The sequence below is a fragment of the Scyliorhinus canicula genome, chromosome 6 (genome assembly GCF_902713615.1).
Source record: "Scyliorhinus canicula chromosome 6, sScyCan1.1, whole genome shotgun sequence".
NCBI lineage: Eukaryota > Metazoa > Chordata > Chondrichthyes > Carcharhiniformes > Scyliorhinidae > Scyliorhinus > Scyliorhinus canicula.
In genome coordinates, this window is record NC_052151.1 from 184,156,670 (window position 1) to 184,172,973 (window position 16,304).

The 16,304-nt window shown below is 43.0% G+C and overlaps 1 protein-coding gene across 1 annotated transcript in view; it reads right to left on the bottom strand.

Annotated features, from left to right (window-relative positions):
- Window positions 1-2,924: 2,924 nt before the first annotated feature.
- Window positions 2,925-16,304, bottom strand: part of lats1 (large tumor suppressor kinase 1) — a 49,237-nt gene continuing 35,857 nt past the window's right edge. The window contains exons 6-8 of the mRNA XM_038800624.1: window positions 9,604-9,786; window positions 6,551-6,657; window positions 2,925-4,603 (exon numbers count right to left, since the gene is read on the bottom strand). Of these exons, the coding sequence (XP_038656552.1) occupies window positions 4,088-4,603; window positions 6,551-6,657; window positions 9,604-9,786 (806 nt within the window). The 3' untranslated portion in view covers window positions 2,925-4,087. The remainder of the gene's footprint in view (window positions 4,604-6,550; window positions 6,658-9,603; window positions 9,787-16,304) is intronic.

Sequence of the window (16,304 nt, forward strand, 5' to 3'; positions counted from 1 at the left end):
AAATGCTAGGATCCCAAAGAAGGCCCTACAAAAAACAAAATCCAGGGGGGGGGGCTAGCCCTCCCGAATCTACAATTCTACCACTGGGCGGCAACAGCCGAGTGAGTAAGGGGATGGATCCAGGAGCCAGAAGCCGAGTGGGTGCGTGCGGAGGAGGCCTCCTGCATGGGGACCTCCCTCCGGGCCCTCGCCACGGCAGCACTCCCATCCCCACCCAAAAAACACTCCAGCAGCCCAGTGGTGACAGCCACCCTCCAATCCTGGAACCAACTGCGGCAGCAATTTGACTTGACCAAAATGTCGGACAAGGCTCCCATCTGCAACAACCATAGGTTCACACCAGCACTGACTGACGCCACCTTCAAAAGGTGGAGGCAGGACAGGGGGACACTGACAGTCAGGGACCTATACACGGACGACAGGATCGCAACACTGGACGAACTGAGAGAGAAATTTCGGCTAGCCGGGGGGAACGAGCTACGGTACCTGCAGCTCAAAAACTTCCTACGAAAGGAGACAAGGACGTACCCACAACCGCCACGACAGACACTACTGGAAGACCTACTGGACGCAAGTATCCTAGAGAAAGGGAACTGTAGTGACATGTATGACCGACTGGTAGATAGGGACGACACCGTACTGGACGCAACAAGAATGAAATGGGAGGACGACCTGGGGATTGAGATTGGGTGGGGACTCTGGAGCGAAGCACTGCATAGGGTCAACTCCACCTCCACGTGCGCAAGGCTCAGCCTGACGCAACTAAAAGTGGTACATAGAGCCCACTTAACAAGAAACCGTATGAGTAGGTTCTTCCCGGAGGTGGGGGACAGATGTGAACGGTGCCAGAGGCCCAGCCAACCACGCCCACATGTTCTGGTCTTGCCCCAGACTTGTGGAGTACTGGACAGCCTTCTTCGAGGCTATGTCCAAAGTGGTGGGGGTGAGGGTGGAGCCATGCCCGATAGTGGCGGTCTTCGGGGTTTCAGACCAGCCAGATCTATTCCTGGGGAGGAGGGCGGACGCCCTTGCCTTTGCCTCCCTGATTGCCCGCCGTAGAATCTTGTGTGGCTGGCGGTCAGCAGCACCGCCCAGAGCTGCAGACTGGCTGTCCAACCTCTCGGAATCTCTCCAAATGGAGAAAATCAAATTCGCCACCCGAGGGTCAGACGACGGCTTCCACAGAACGTGGGAGCCATTCATGCAATTGTTCTGGGACCTGTTTGTGGCCAACGAACAAGAGGAAGAATAGTCGGGTGGCCAAGAATCAGGGGAAAATGGATGGGTTCGTTATGGGGGTTTGATGGCTAGCTAAGGCCCAAAACCAAACTGTAAATAAATGCCTATAAACATGTGCCTCGGCCATATTGGGGAATGTAAAATATGTATGCCGGCTAAAGGGGGTGGCCACAGTTGTTATTATGAAGATGCTTACCTGTAAATACACATGTTAATATTTGCGTGTTTTTTTTTCTAATAATTTGTAATTTGTTGGATATAAAATATGAAAACTCAATAAAAACATTTCAAAAAATTTAGCATGGCCAATTCACCTATTATGTATCTTTGGGTTGTGGGGGTGGGACCCACAGACACGAGGAGAATGTGCAAACTCCACATGGACAGTGACCCGGGGTCAAAATTGAACCCAGGTCCTCAGCGCCATGAGGCAAAAGCTAGCATCTGAATGTGGAAGAGCCCACAGATGCTGTGGCTGCTAACAGTACCATTCCACGGGGCAGTGTCTTAAGAAACTGAAGGATGTATCAGGGGTTGTAGAGTTCTTGGGGTTTTTTTCATAAGATTAAAAAGGTTATGAAGCAAAGATGTTTATGTGTCGATGGGGTGTTCGAGGTTAGGTGATATTAATTGGTCATTAAATTCAGAGCGGGGCAGCACAGTGGCGCAGTGGTTAGCATTGCTGCCTCACTTTCCCCGTGTCTGCATGGCTTTCGCTCCCACAACCCAAAGATATGCAGGGTAGGTGGATTGGCCACGCTAAATTGCCCATTAATTGGAAAAAAAATTGGGTACTTTAAATTTATTAACAAAAAAGAAAAGGACATTTTTCTAGATGCCCTTAACCTATTACCGACTGATGCTTTTACCTTCATGTCATTGAGGAGTGTGAGGTCTTATTCACTAAAGTTATGACACCCGATCCCCCTCATCTGATTTTCACACAATGTTATCTACACCAGTAAAAAACTGGTGATTTTCAAACTGTTTTACTTAGTTGTCACTTTAAAAAGGTTGTCTATTGCATTTTTCCAGTTAAAGTTACAAAAAATTGCCACGGTTTATAAAATAAATTATGCTCAAGTTTTAAAAATAAACTTTAAAAAGTTTTTATGAGTTATCAAAAGCTTTGTAGAACACTCCATAAAATTACTCACCTGCCTCTCAGCGGAAGACTGACCACAATGGGAGTATCTTCGATGTACAATGCAATCAGGTGCTTTGCTGCAGGGGACTTGCAGTTCCTGCTTTCTGTTCTGCAGCCAGAAGTTAAAAATCTAACTTTAGCCACACGAGGACAGGATTTTTAGCTTCGCCGGTAGTAAATGTCGAAACTTACCACAAAATCCAGATCAATCATGTCAATCTTGAGCATGTAACAGTTCTACTTTTAAAAACGTTTTTATTACTGGGAGTATTTGGGAAGGTTCAACATTTAGTTCCCAGCCTTAACTGCCCATGGGAAGATGGTGGTGAACTGCTGCAGTGGTTTGGGTACATCCACAGTTCTGTGAGGGAGGAAGAGCCAGGATTTTGATCCAGTGACTGATTGAACGATAATATAGTTCCAAGTTAGAGTGGTGTGTGGCTTGGAGGGAAACTTTCAGGTGGTGGTGCAAAATGTAAGGATAGTAATAACACGGGTTGATTTGCTTTTAAACTGTTAAAAGATTGAAAAACAAACATTGAAAATGATCTTAGATTTAATGTCATTGGAAGCAAAATGAGACAATGAAGGTATTTACAGTCAAATTAAATGTTTATACAACATGTATAATTTATAAATAAATTCAATGCATAAATTAGAAAAAAAGAAACCTAATAACCTGTGTTCTACACACTTCTAAAAGAAAATTATTTTCATGTAAATTACACCAAACTGATTTCTTCATATTTGGTCAAAGCTAAGCAAGGATGGTTTAAGGCACAGCGTAAAAGACCATTTTCCAGGCTTCAGACATGTATGTTTGCTCCCAAGGCACAACTTGGATAGACAGGACTACAGGTCCCAAATTGGCTCCTATAATGTTATAGCCCTATCCCCACTCCCAGAATGGTCCAAATAATGTTATAGCCCTACCCTCACTCCCAGGATGGTCCCAATAGTGTTATAGCCCTAGCCTCACTCCCAGGGTGGGTCTCCAATGACCCATATAGTGTTATTGCCCTACCTCTGCTCCCAGTGTGGGTAATAAAACGGGCCCTGTAGTATTATAGACCTGTTCCCCACTCCCAATGTGATTTCCATAATGGGCCCTAAAGTGTTAAAGCTGTAATATCACTCCCAGTTTGAGGCCTCGTCAGACAGGTGCATGAGTAATAGCCCGATACTGTTGGAACTCTATCCACTCTCCCAACATACAGCTTCACTGGCTGGAAGTGGAGGTTTGACCCTATGCCATTACATTCCTACCTCCAACTTGTGCTCTCTCCAAGCAAGGCTCGTGCTGGGAATGGAGCCTCGCAAAATTACTCCTTTATACTTTTAATGAAAAAAAAATAGGCACCTACTGTGCACTTGCCTACAGAAAACTCTCCAAGAACATGGGACCATTTACGGTAATAATTAAGACTTAGTGTACATGAAGAATAAAGTCCAGCACAACTTTGCTGATTGACTACTGATCAAATGATCCAATTGATTTTCAACTCTAATGTTAGGTGCTCAAACCAGCATTCTAATCATTCACATGTAACTGCTGGAGGCTTCAAATTACAACATTCAAATAAATTAATACTTACAAAACATATTTTTCTGTAAGTTCTTAAACTAAACACAAAAGCATTGGGTAAAGACTAAAATCCATCCCTGGGAATTAAACAAGGGCAAAGAGTAGAGATTCTCACTTCATACGTAAACCAGCTCTCTATTCTGGCTCCCTTTCCCCGTTGCAGTGTTTTCCCTCTTACTTCCTGTTTGATGTTCAGATGTTTCTCTACCGAGATAATCACACTCTAATGGTTTGGGGTAGCTGTAGGGGTAACCATTATCATCGAAAAACCTCCGGAATGTGAACTCATAGAAGGCATGTTCGGGGTGCTTCCCGTTCTGGTACCAGCCATTGAGTGTGTCATTGACACTTTCACCATCACTGCCATCGCTCCACAACTTGTCGGGATCCACAGGATCAAAATTAGATGTATCTGTCGAGTGCGTAATCTGAGGAATGTATGGAGCAGATTGGTGCCGGATGTCACTGGAGAAATCAATCAATCTGAAAAATGGATGGGCTTTTATTTCATCTGTGCCATTCTTCCCGATCCTATCTTCGGGACCTCGACAGAGCTTGATGATGAGATCAGAGGCCTCTGGGCTAAGTTTAGCCTGTGGTGGGATGTGAAGAGTCGTCTGCCAGTTTATAACCTGGATGATAATGTGCAATAATATAAATCAGAAATCTACCATTCCACAACAGAGATTATTGCTGAATCACTGGATTTTTAAAAAATCTGGAATTGTGTTTAAATGCATTTTAAATGTTAAAAAAGTCCCTCCTGTTGGTGCTGCCATCAATTAGATTACGGCTAAGAACATAAGAACTAAGAGCAGGAGTGGACAAATCAGCCCTTTGAGCCCGCTCCACCATTCAATACGGTCATGGCTGATCTGATCTCCACCGTCCTGCCCGCTCCCCATAACTCTTCATCCTGCTACTAATCAAAAGCAATCTTAAGACATTAAACTAACTGGTCTATAGTGTCCTCCCTTCTGCCTTTCTCCCTTTTTGAATTGAGGTGTTACATTAGTCTTATTCCAATCCACTAGAACCTTTCCATAGTCCAGGGAATTTTATAATAATATAACCATTATCTCTGCCGCCATTTCCTTTACCATCCTAGGATGTAGGCCATCAAGTCTTTGGGGACTTGCCTGCTTTTAATCCCAATAGTTTGCTCAGTACTTTTCCCTAGTCATGGCGATTGCTTTCAGTTCCTCCTTTTCATTACCTGAAACTATTAGATGGTTCTAGTGTCCACCACCGTGAAAACCAAGCAACTATTGATTTAATGTCTGTGTCATTTGTATTTCCAATTATTAACTTCTCAGCCTCATTGTCTAAGGGACCAATTTTGGATTTAGCTACTCTCTTCCTTTTTATATACTTACAGAATCTTTTGCTATCCATTTTTATATTTTGAGCTAGATTTCTTTCATAATTTACCATTGCTCTTTTTCTTCCTTTTTAGTAACCCTTGTTGGTCTTTAAAGGTCTCTCAATCCTCCAGCCTGCCACTGACCGTTGCAATATGGTATGCCTTCGTTTTCACCTTTAACCTCCTTGATTAGTCACAAATGCATTCCCCTACCCCCTTACAATCTTTCTTCCTATCTGGAATATATTCTAGTTGGGAGGAAGTGGAGGAAGTGGACATCTCCTTAAATATCTGCAACTGTTATTCAACTGTCCTACCGTTAAGTCTTTCTACCAGTCCATTAGGGCCAAATCCATATGCCTTCTTTCTTACCTGCTGCATCTGCATATTAACTTTCTGTGATTCGTGCACGAGGACACCCAGATTCCTCTGCACCAAAACATTTTCAAGTTTCTCTCCATTTAGATAATACATTGCTTTTTTAATGTAATTTACTGATGTAATTATCTTTGTTTAACACCAGAACACTAATGTAGGACTCAAGTTTATTGCCCTCAGGCTGAATTTAAAATTCAAGCACGTAATGATCAATCTTCCCTAGAAGATCATTTACTACAAAATTCATCCCAGCTCATTACCAATCACTAAATCCAAAATAGCCTGCTACCTGGTTGGTTTGATAACAATGTTCGAATAAACAATCTCTAATACACTCTATGAACTCTCTCTCGAAGCTATCCTATCAATTTGATTAATCCAGCCTATATGCAGATTAAAATCACCCATGATTATGATTGTACATTTCTTATCAGCCCCCAATTATTTCCTGGTTTATACTATTATTATTAGGGGGCCTACAGATTGCTCCCACCAGGAACTTATTTCCCTTACTATTTCTTATTTCTACCCAGACTGATCTACATCTTGATCTCCAGTGCCAATATCATTTCTGACTGATCCCTATAAGGATGATCCCTTTAACTATAAACTCTTTAACTGGGATTCTTCAGAGGATAACTCCACGGGGACTATACATTTAGACTTTCCTGACAAATAGCCATTTTTTTGCTCTGTGTTGAACAGTTTTATTTCACTGCCATTCATGCTTATTTTAATAAAATATAATAATTGTCCCCAAATGGGCTAAAGAGGGAAAGACGCAAGCATCAGAGTGCAGAAAAAAAAAAGAACAGAACATGCACAATAAATTCATTACCTTGATCTGTGTTTCCAGTGGAGTTTGTGCCAAGAAAGGAGGCTGTCCCACTAACATTTCATAAAGAATGACACCAACACTCCACCAATCACATAACTGGGTGTAACCTACAGGGTACAAATTGATATACACATTACAACCAAGTCAATGATACCATGATTTGTTATTCAGATTTCTATTGCTGACTTGTGTAGCCTGGCTTTGTTATTGAGGTGAGAACTTTTTACTTCTACAAGAAAGATATAATTACTGTAATTGTATATACTCCTAAAACCATGATGTGTCCGTGAAGAATCTATTTATTCCTGGAACCAGGTTTTGTTATTGGTATTATTCAATAATCCAACAAAGATTTGTTATTATTTAGTCATATTCGATTTTTGGATTGAGGTTTGTTCTATTTAACAATATAATGTGGTTTTGTATTTGGTGTACACGGCAAAATCTTGTGAGTGGAATCCCAGGGGACCCACCCACAAGTTAAGTGGATCTTTGTGATCGCTGAGGAGGCCTAATCCCCACATGAATGCATCTCTATGTAACCTGATATGCCTACAAATGTGGTCTATGTCAAAATCAATAGATTCAAATGCCACACGAAATGGCAGCAAGGCAGTCAGTGTGTGAAAAGGTTCTTTATTCAATTCATTCAAACCTTATAATGCCCTGGCCTTGTAAAATCTGGAGCTTTGCGTTGAAAAATGTTGGGAGTTAGCTCCAGAAAGATAGAATAATATTTTTTCTGCTTAGCATGCTGTCTTTCGGCATGCTCGTACAGTCCACCATGTTGTCAATGCAGTCAAACATGTTTGCGGTGTTTTTGTGCGGAAACATTTTACGACCATGATAGCATGGTTAGGGAAACAGATGGGCGAGCAGGTCAGAATTCATTGAACGCTTCATGGGTCTTCAGCCCACTTGGACTCCATGATTTAACGCTCACATATAATCTAACTCCTCTCTGATTAGTCGGCCCCATCATATGACAAGCTTAGACAAATTCCACTAGTCCAATGTTATCAGTACTGAAATTCAGCTCATCATGGGCATCATTCCATGGGATTTGCTATTGTGCTGGCAGTAGTGATTGTTAAGTTTTGACAAAACAGGAATTGTGTCATCCAAGTTTGACTCATTGTGATTTCACTGTGCTTTAGCCCCTTTCAACAGGTTTTATTTAGATTTCTATTATTCATCCCATAACCAGGTTTCAGAGTCCGTTTTGCGTATTCAGATACGTCGTCAGGTTTTTAAGTTCAGGTTTGCATTCTTAACCTTTCAGAACATAGGAACAGGAGGCCATTCAGCCCCTTGAGCTGGTTCCACCATTCAGTCAGATCATGGTCAACGTTCCTTCTATGCTGCATGGGTGTGCAGTTGTGTTGCAATATAGAACATGCTGTGCAGGAACAAACAGGCCATGCAGAGGCAACATTTCAGCTGTGTGAATCACATCAATATTAACATGATTGCAACATACCAGTTGTGCACAACAAACAGAATAGATCTGCATCTTAATTCCACCTAGCCATCTTAGTTCTATAATCCTTAATACATATGCCAAACATTGTCTCAGTTTAGAAAGGTTCAGTTAACCCCCAGCCTCAAGACTTTTATTGGGCTGGAAGAGTTTCAGACAGCTCCAGTTCACGGATTTACTATGTTGCGAGACCAGAACTAGGGGCTATAAGTATGGTTCCAATTCCAATTCTCTTCCCGCACCCTACAAGTACGATAGTCAGTAATAAATCTAATCGGCAATTCAAGAGATAATCTTTATCTAATGAGCGGTGAGAATGTGGAACTCATTACCATTAGGAATTCTTGAGGTGAACAACAAAGATACATTTATGGGGAAGGTGGATGAGAACGAGAGAGGAACAGAATAGAAGGCCATGTTTCTAGGATTAGATGCAAATGGGAGGAAGATCGACATGGAGCATAACACCAGCAAAGACCATTTGGGCTGATTGGCTGCAAGCACTATGAATGGCCTGGGTCTAATTTGGTTTTGTTTTATAGGCTGGGAAGCTTTCTGTCACGTAGAAAATGAAATGTAGACAGAGAATGTGACCAGAAGAATCTTTTAAAGGAAGTCTATATTATGGATGAAACTGGGTGAAGGCAGTTAGCGAGGATTCAGGCGATGATCTCCCTGGCGATGGAGAGGAGGGAGATTCCGTGGTAGTTCCCACAGTCTGCTTTGTCTTCTTTCTTGAAGATGGAGATGATGGCGGCATTTCTGATTTCGGCAGGAATTTTTTCTCGGTCCCAGATTTTCAGCAACAGCTGTCGGAGATAACGGGTGATCTCTTCTCCTCAGAGTTTGAAAATCTCCACTGGGATCCTGTCCACTCCTGCGCCTTTTCCATTCTTCTGGTTTTCGGGTGCTAAATAAAATTGTGTCACCGATCCATAGGAGTTATTAGGACAGGTGACCAAAAGCCTGGTCAGAAGTGTTTTTCACATTTTTCCAATTAAGGGGCAATTTAGCGTGGCCAAGCCACCTACTCTGCACATCTTTGGGTTGTGGGGGTGAGACCCAATCAAACACGGGGAGAATGTGCAAACTCCACACAGACAGTGACCCGGGGCCTGGATTGAACACGGGTTCTCAATGCCGTGAGGCAGCAGTGCTAACCACTGCACCACCGTGCCGCCCTTTAAGAAGCATCTTAAAGGAGGAGAGTGAGGTGGAGAATCCCGAAACCTAAGGCTCAGGTAGGTGAAGGTATGGTCACAAATGGTGGAACAATGAAAATGAGAATTGGAGAAGCGCAGAGATCCGAGGGTGGGAGCAGGTTACAGAGACAGGGAGGGGTCATGGAGGGATTTGAAAACAGGAGTTTTTAAAATGGAAATATTAGCGAACTGGAGTCACTGAAAGGTAATGAATACAAGGACGATAAATGAACAGGACTTGGCGCACGTTTGGATATGGACAGAAGTATCAAGTTTGGCATTGCAAATGTTAGAGGAACTGATAGATTGCAAAACAAAACCCTCTCTTGAATTAGACCAAAGTGTGCTTCAATTAATGTAATTAACCATACCTGTACGGAGCAAGACCTCTGGTGCAATGTAATTTGGTGTGCCCACTAGGGAATGTGCCAGGCAACGTTGATGTTGTCGAGCTGCCCTCCGCTCCAGTGGCTTTAGTCTCTCTGCACACTTACAGCTCTTGGGGTCACCCCATTCGTTACTGAAATCCATGCTGTCCTGCCGAGGATGATCACCTGGGTGCAAACGCATCAAGAATCAGACAAGTAGTGTTTCTGAAGATTGCAACTTCTAGGAGTCTTTGTTCTGTATTGTTTCTCCAGCACTCTTTGCTCCCAAACTTGTCTCTACTACTCTTAGGAGAGCTGGTCAATCTACAAGGACCACCTAGTGATCAGTTATGGGGCTGGCAATAACCATCCACAACACATGTTAAGCAGCCATCTTTGAACTATTTGGCACAGTTACAGCTTTTCTGTTCTGTGCTCTGGAGGTAACTGACATTTACGGCCAGGTGCACGGAGGTGTTTGGACTTGTCTATGTGAAGCTGGGATATGTAAAGGGAGAAATGACCAGGATGGGATTGAATAAGGGTTTTATTGGCAACAGAAGTATCAAAAGTGGTGATCAGTGGTTAATAAAATGTGCACCAAAGTGCATAACCTCAAATCTTTCCATATTGTATTCCATCTACGATTTCTTTGCCCACTTTCCTAGCCTGTCCAAGACCTTCTGCAGCCTCCCCGCTTCCTCAACACTACCTGTCCCACTACACATCTTTGTATCATCTGCAAATTTAGCAACAATGCCCTCAGTTCCTTCTTGCAGCTTGTTAATGTATTTCATGAATAGTTGTGGTCCAAACACTGACCTGCCACTAGTCACCGGCTGCCATTCTGAAAAAGACCCCTTTTTCCCCCACACTCTGCCTTCTGCCAGTCTGCCAATCCACTATCCATGTCAGTACCTTGCCCTGAACACCATGCGCTCTTATCTTATTTAGCAGCGTCCTGTATGGCATCTTGTCAAAGACTTTCTGGAAATCCAAATAGATCAAGTCCACTGGTTCTCCTTTATCTAACTTCCTTGTTACTTCCTCAAAGAATTCTACCAGATTTGTCAGACATAACCGCCCCTTGACAAAGCCGTGCTGACTCAGCCCTATTTTATCATGCACTTCCAAGTACCCTGTAATCTCATCCTTAATAACGGACTCTAAAATCTTACCAACGACCGACGCCAAGCTAACCAGCCTATAATTTCCCATCTTCTGCCTCTCTCCCTTCTTAAACAGGGACATTACATCAGTTATTTTGCAGTCCTCTGGGACCCTCCCTGACTCCTGTGATTCCTGAAAGATCACCACCAATGCCTCCACAATCTCCTCAGCTATCTCCTTCAGAACCGTGGGGTGTGGTCTATTTGGGCCAGGTGATTTATCCACCTTAAGACCATTCACATTCCCCAGTACCTCTCCTTCGTGATAGCTACTACACTCACTTCTGCCTCCTGACTCTCGAGGTTCTGCTATGCTACTGGTGTTACACACCTTGGTGCACATTTTTTTAACCACTGACTTCACCACTTTTGATACTTCTGTAGCCAATAAAACCCTTATTCAATCCCATCCTGGTAATTTCTCCCTTTACACTCCTGGCTTCACATAGACAAGTCCAAACACCTCAATGCACCTGGCCATAAATGCCAGTTGCCTCCAGAGCGCAGAACAGAAAAGCTTCAACTATGCCAAATACTTCAAAGACTGTGAAAACTGATGCAAAGTACCTATTCAGTTCTTCTGCCATTTATTTGTTCCCCATTACTACCTCTCCAGCCTCATTTTCCAGTGGTCCAATGTCTATTTTTAATTCTCTCTTTTATATATTGAAAAATACTCTTACAATCTTCTTTTATATTATTAGGTAGCTTCTACTCATATTTCATCTTCTCCCCCATTATTGCTTTTTTAGTTGTCTTCTGCTCGCTTTTAAAGACTTCCCAATCATCTGGCTTCCCACCAATCCGTGCCACATTATATGCTTTTCATTTGCTGTCCCTGACTTCCCTTGTCAGCCATGATTGCCTCGTCCTCCCCTTAGCATGTTTGCTCTTCCTTGGGATAATTAATTTATGTTGTTCCTCCTTAAAAAAAACCTCCTGCCATTGCTCTTCCCTGCTCGGCTCCCCTTCCAATCAACACTGGCCAGCTCCTCCCTCATCTCTTTGGAGTTACCTTTATTAATTGTAATTGGTAGAATAAATACTCCAGGTAGACGAAGTACTCTCAGTGCATGGATTTCCATTCTTATACCTGTCCTCAAACCCCTCCATGTTCCTACATATCTCCTGCAAACTCTCCCTGCTCTACATTTCTACCTGCACCGTCGGCTCTTTTGCCTGTTCCCCTCTTTCCACCCGACATCAGCAGATGTATGCTCTGGTATTTTGTTTTCGTGACTTTCATTTTGAGAGCTGCAATTTTGGTTAATGCAAGTTGAATTCAGAAAATGAGAACTCTTATGTGTTTGCGAGATTTGGAAGAGGATTTGGGCAAGGGTCTGCGTGATGGTGCAAGGTACGTTGACACCATCCTGCATTAGCTGCCGTGTCTACAGACCTGAGGATATCTGAAGAAATCGACCATTGCAAGCTCTTTTTAATTAGATTGGTCTGCTAGAGCACTCCAGGTCTTTCTAATCTGCTTCTAGTGACATGTGCAACAGCTGTGCTCAGAGATACAATTCAGACGACAGATCTGACATTCATTTAACTATTTCATAAACCCCTATACTGCAAGCTGTCAACATTGATAGTTGGGCAGCACGGTGGCGCAGTTGGTTAGTACTGCTGCCTCACGGCGCCGAGGTCCCAGGTTCAATCCCGGCTCTGGGTCACTGTCTGTGTGGAGTTTGCACATTCTCCCCTTGTCTGCGTAGGTTTCGCCCCCCATGACCCAAAATATGTGCAGGTTAGGTGGATTGGCCATGCTAAATTGCCCCTTAATTGGAAAAAATGAATTGGGTACTCTAAATTTATAAAAAAAACATTGAGTGTCTTTATATTTGACCTGTGCCCCTGCCTGGCAATACCTGCATATACAGATAGGAGCTCATAAAACCTACCCCCTTTTTTAACTGTTGCAATTGAACACCAAGCTAACATACAATAGAGTATAATAGTTGGTCAATCTTTTATTGCAAGAGATTTTTGAGCAAGCTCATAAAGTTAATGACATTCATTTTACATACACTCTAATTATTTTCACCTAGTGTTTAGAACTGAATAAATTTAAAAGCTGTGGAACAAGTTTCCACCAACATAGGAATGTGCATACCACTGTTACAAAATGTGGGCATGCATCATCTGCCTAAACAACCATGAAGTAACAAATTTAGAAAATGATTTCACAGTCCCAACTGTGCCTACATCTTATAAAACGGAATACTCCCCCCCTGATTTGAATGATAAATTCTCAAATGTAACAGAATAGGAGCAGACACTAAACATAAACTCAAACTTTACTGCAAGTGTAAGTGATGAACGTTGGCATAATGCACTTTTAGTGATGTCTGCTGAAGAATCAACATTGGCCAGGGCACCAGGGGAAACTCCACTGCTCATCTTCAAAGCAATGCCATGGGATCTTTTGTGTTTACCCAGGGCCTTTGCAGTTTAACATCTCTTTTGAAAGAAGGCACTTCTAATAGTGCAGCACTCGCTCAGCACTGCATTGGAACTTCAGAACTTCTGTGCTAAAATAGAAAAATTCGCAATGTTCTGGCTCAGAGGCCGAGTGTTACCAACAGAGCTTACATGGCTGACATAAAGCAGGAAGAAAAGTCAAAACCCAGCATTAGGATGGATAACAAATGCATTCCAGCGAAGGAAGCACATTGAGTAGCAAGATGTTCTGAATCATAGAGACATAACCAAGAACTAAACAAAATCATTCAGGAGGGAATGTTTAAGGGGCTCTAGAAGAGAAAGGAGGTGTACAAGCTGCAGTATGACGAGTTGAAACGTGCACAGCAGACGGCAAATAAAATTTAGGGCGTGTTTCACAGATAGGAAAATTGGAACAAGAATGAGAAGATGAATGAGAAGTGAAGGATATTGGTTTATTATGAAAAGAATAAATCATCACTTTAAAGATACCTATATTAATACGTTTTCAGTAATCTTTTAACATCCTAAAACTTATTGGAGAGAAGTGAGGAGGAGGAAGATAGTGAGAGATAGTAGAGGAGGGGAGACAGTCAACAAGCTTTTCATTCTAAAGCCAGTGTGAGTGCCTCTTTCTTGCCAAGCTCAGTTAATTATCAGAAACAGTGTCACCTAAGGAACAAGCTTATTAACTTATCACTGGGGTGTTCCCCACTGATTGTGATGCATTACAACATAGAACATAGAACAGTACAGCACAGAACAGGCCCTTCGGCCCTCAATGTTGTGCCGAACCATGATCACCCTACTCAAACCCACGTATCCACCCTATACCTGTAACCCAACAACCCCCCCTAACCTTACTTTTATTAGGACACTACGGGCAATTTAGCATGTCCAATCCACCTAACCCGCACATCTTTGGACTGTGGGAGGAAACCGGAGCACCCGGAGGAAACCCACGCACACTGGGGGAGGACGTGCAGACTCCACACAGACAGTGACCCAGCCGGGAATTGAACCTGGGACCCTGGAGCTGTGAAGCATTTATGCTAACCACCATGCTACCCTGCTGCCCCATGCTACCCTGCTGCCCTGCATTGGAGTATCAACATTGGTTACAATGGACTGGGGGTATTGCAGTGTTATGAATTCAAGGATTTTGGGCAGCACGGTGGCACAGTGGATAGCACTGCTGACTCACGGCACCGAGGTCCCAGGTTCGCTCCCGGTTCTGGGTCACTGCTCATGTGGAGTTTTCACAATCTCCCCATGTTTGCGTGGGTTTTGCCCCCACAACTCAAAGATGTGCAGGGTAGGTGGATTGGCCATGTTAATTGGAAAAATTGCCTTTTAATTGGAAAAAATGAATTGGGTACTCGAAATGTAAAATTAAAAAATCAAGGATTTATGTTTCTAAGTGTCTTAAGGTGCTTCACACACAACGGGGAAGCAACTGAAGAAAAACAAGTGAAGGAGAGAGAGAAACTGAACTGAAAGGACACAGAACCATAATCAGAGATTTCTTCAACACAGGAGAGAGAGAATAATTAAGGAGGCAGGAGTGAGAGAAAGAAGTGAAAAGAAGGAAAACAAAAGAGTCAACAGGAAGGAGAAAAATAAATAGGACAGTGAGAATAATGATATTACAAACTTTGCAGACAGGTACAAGCTTCAGGATCCATAACTAGTGGGGCAGAATCTTCAAGATGTTTCTCAGTAGGGTCCAGCTTAGTTTAAACATTTCAGAACTGTGAAAAGCCCCTCGTCGTCACATTCCGGCGCCTGTTCGGGGAGGCTGGTACGGGAATAGAATCTATGGGATTCTATTCCCGTACCAGCCTCCCCGAACAGGCGCCGGAATGCGACGACGAGGGGCTTTTCACAGTAACTTCATTTGAAGCCTACTTGTGACAATAAGCGATTTTCATTTATCATTTTCATTTTAAGTTGTGAGGATCCTCCTGTTTAAACCTGCTTTCCCCAGTGTATTCTCTTTATTTTCTGTTCCTCTTTGCTTTTATAACTTTTGTGCCTGGACAGTTGCTGGAATTTATGCCTTTCAGATGGACTACACGTTTATTTTTCTTTAAAAACTGGACACCCCCATCAGATGTGCTATTTGATCTTGCCTCAGGAAACGCCCGGTGAGATGGGCCGCTTGGTTTGGTCGAATGATGGCTCATCTTGATTTGGCTGGCAGCCAACCAGCTACTTTAAATTACCAGGTCTTAACTAACCCTCAATGCTGATTGGGGCTAATCATTTCGGAATGTTCCTTGCTGTGTGAGTCTGTGTGTTTGTTTCAGAACTCAGACCTGAACAGAACTCTTTTAAATGTCTCTTCCAGAAAGGGGGAACTCTTTCTCGAATACCTTGCTGAGGCTCACTCCAGGTAAACGGAGCAGCAAGTGTTTTTCTCTCTATCCTGCTAATGAGTGTTTAATGCCTGAAGAGGGAGCTGGGGGGAACTTTCCAGATTCCTCTCAGTGTTAAGATTACCAGATCACTCTAAGACTTTGTGGAAGCTGCTTCCCTGAAACTCTGCTTATCTGGGACAAGCTGTTGGCCAGTCTGCTGGAGTGGGAAACAAATGAGAAATTGAACAGATCTGAAGTGCATCTTCCATGTGAAGGTCCAGGATAACACAAGTTAAAGTGACTCCCTGGAGGGGATCCTACAGTCTGAGAATCCGGCCTGACTGTTTCAGTCAGAAGATCCAAGCTAACTGGTGGTTTCAGCACTTCCTGGGAAGATAGTTGGCTACAACGATCTCAACATCATAACACGGACACTCATCTCTCTTTTTTCAATTTTAATCCCTATCATTTTTACCCTTCCCCTTCCCTTTGTGTGAGTCTGTCTTGTGTGCTTTTGGGTATAGGGTGAGACGATAAAGCGTGCAGGGTGATGGGGGAGGGGAGAAAAAGTAATAGAGTTGGCCTATATTCTACAATAATTATCACATGTTTTATATCTATTGGTTACAAATAAACAGCTTTTTTGTGTTTCACTTACAAAATTGGTGGCTGTAAGTCGTTGAAGGAGTCAAGGGTCAAAGATCTCAGAAACTACATACAAATGATTGAT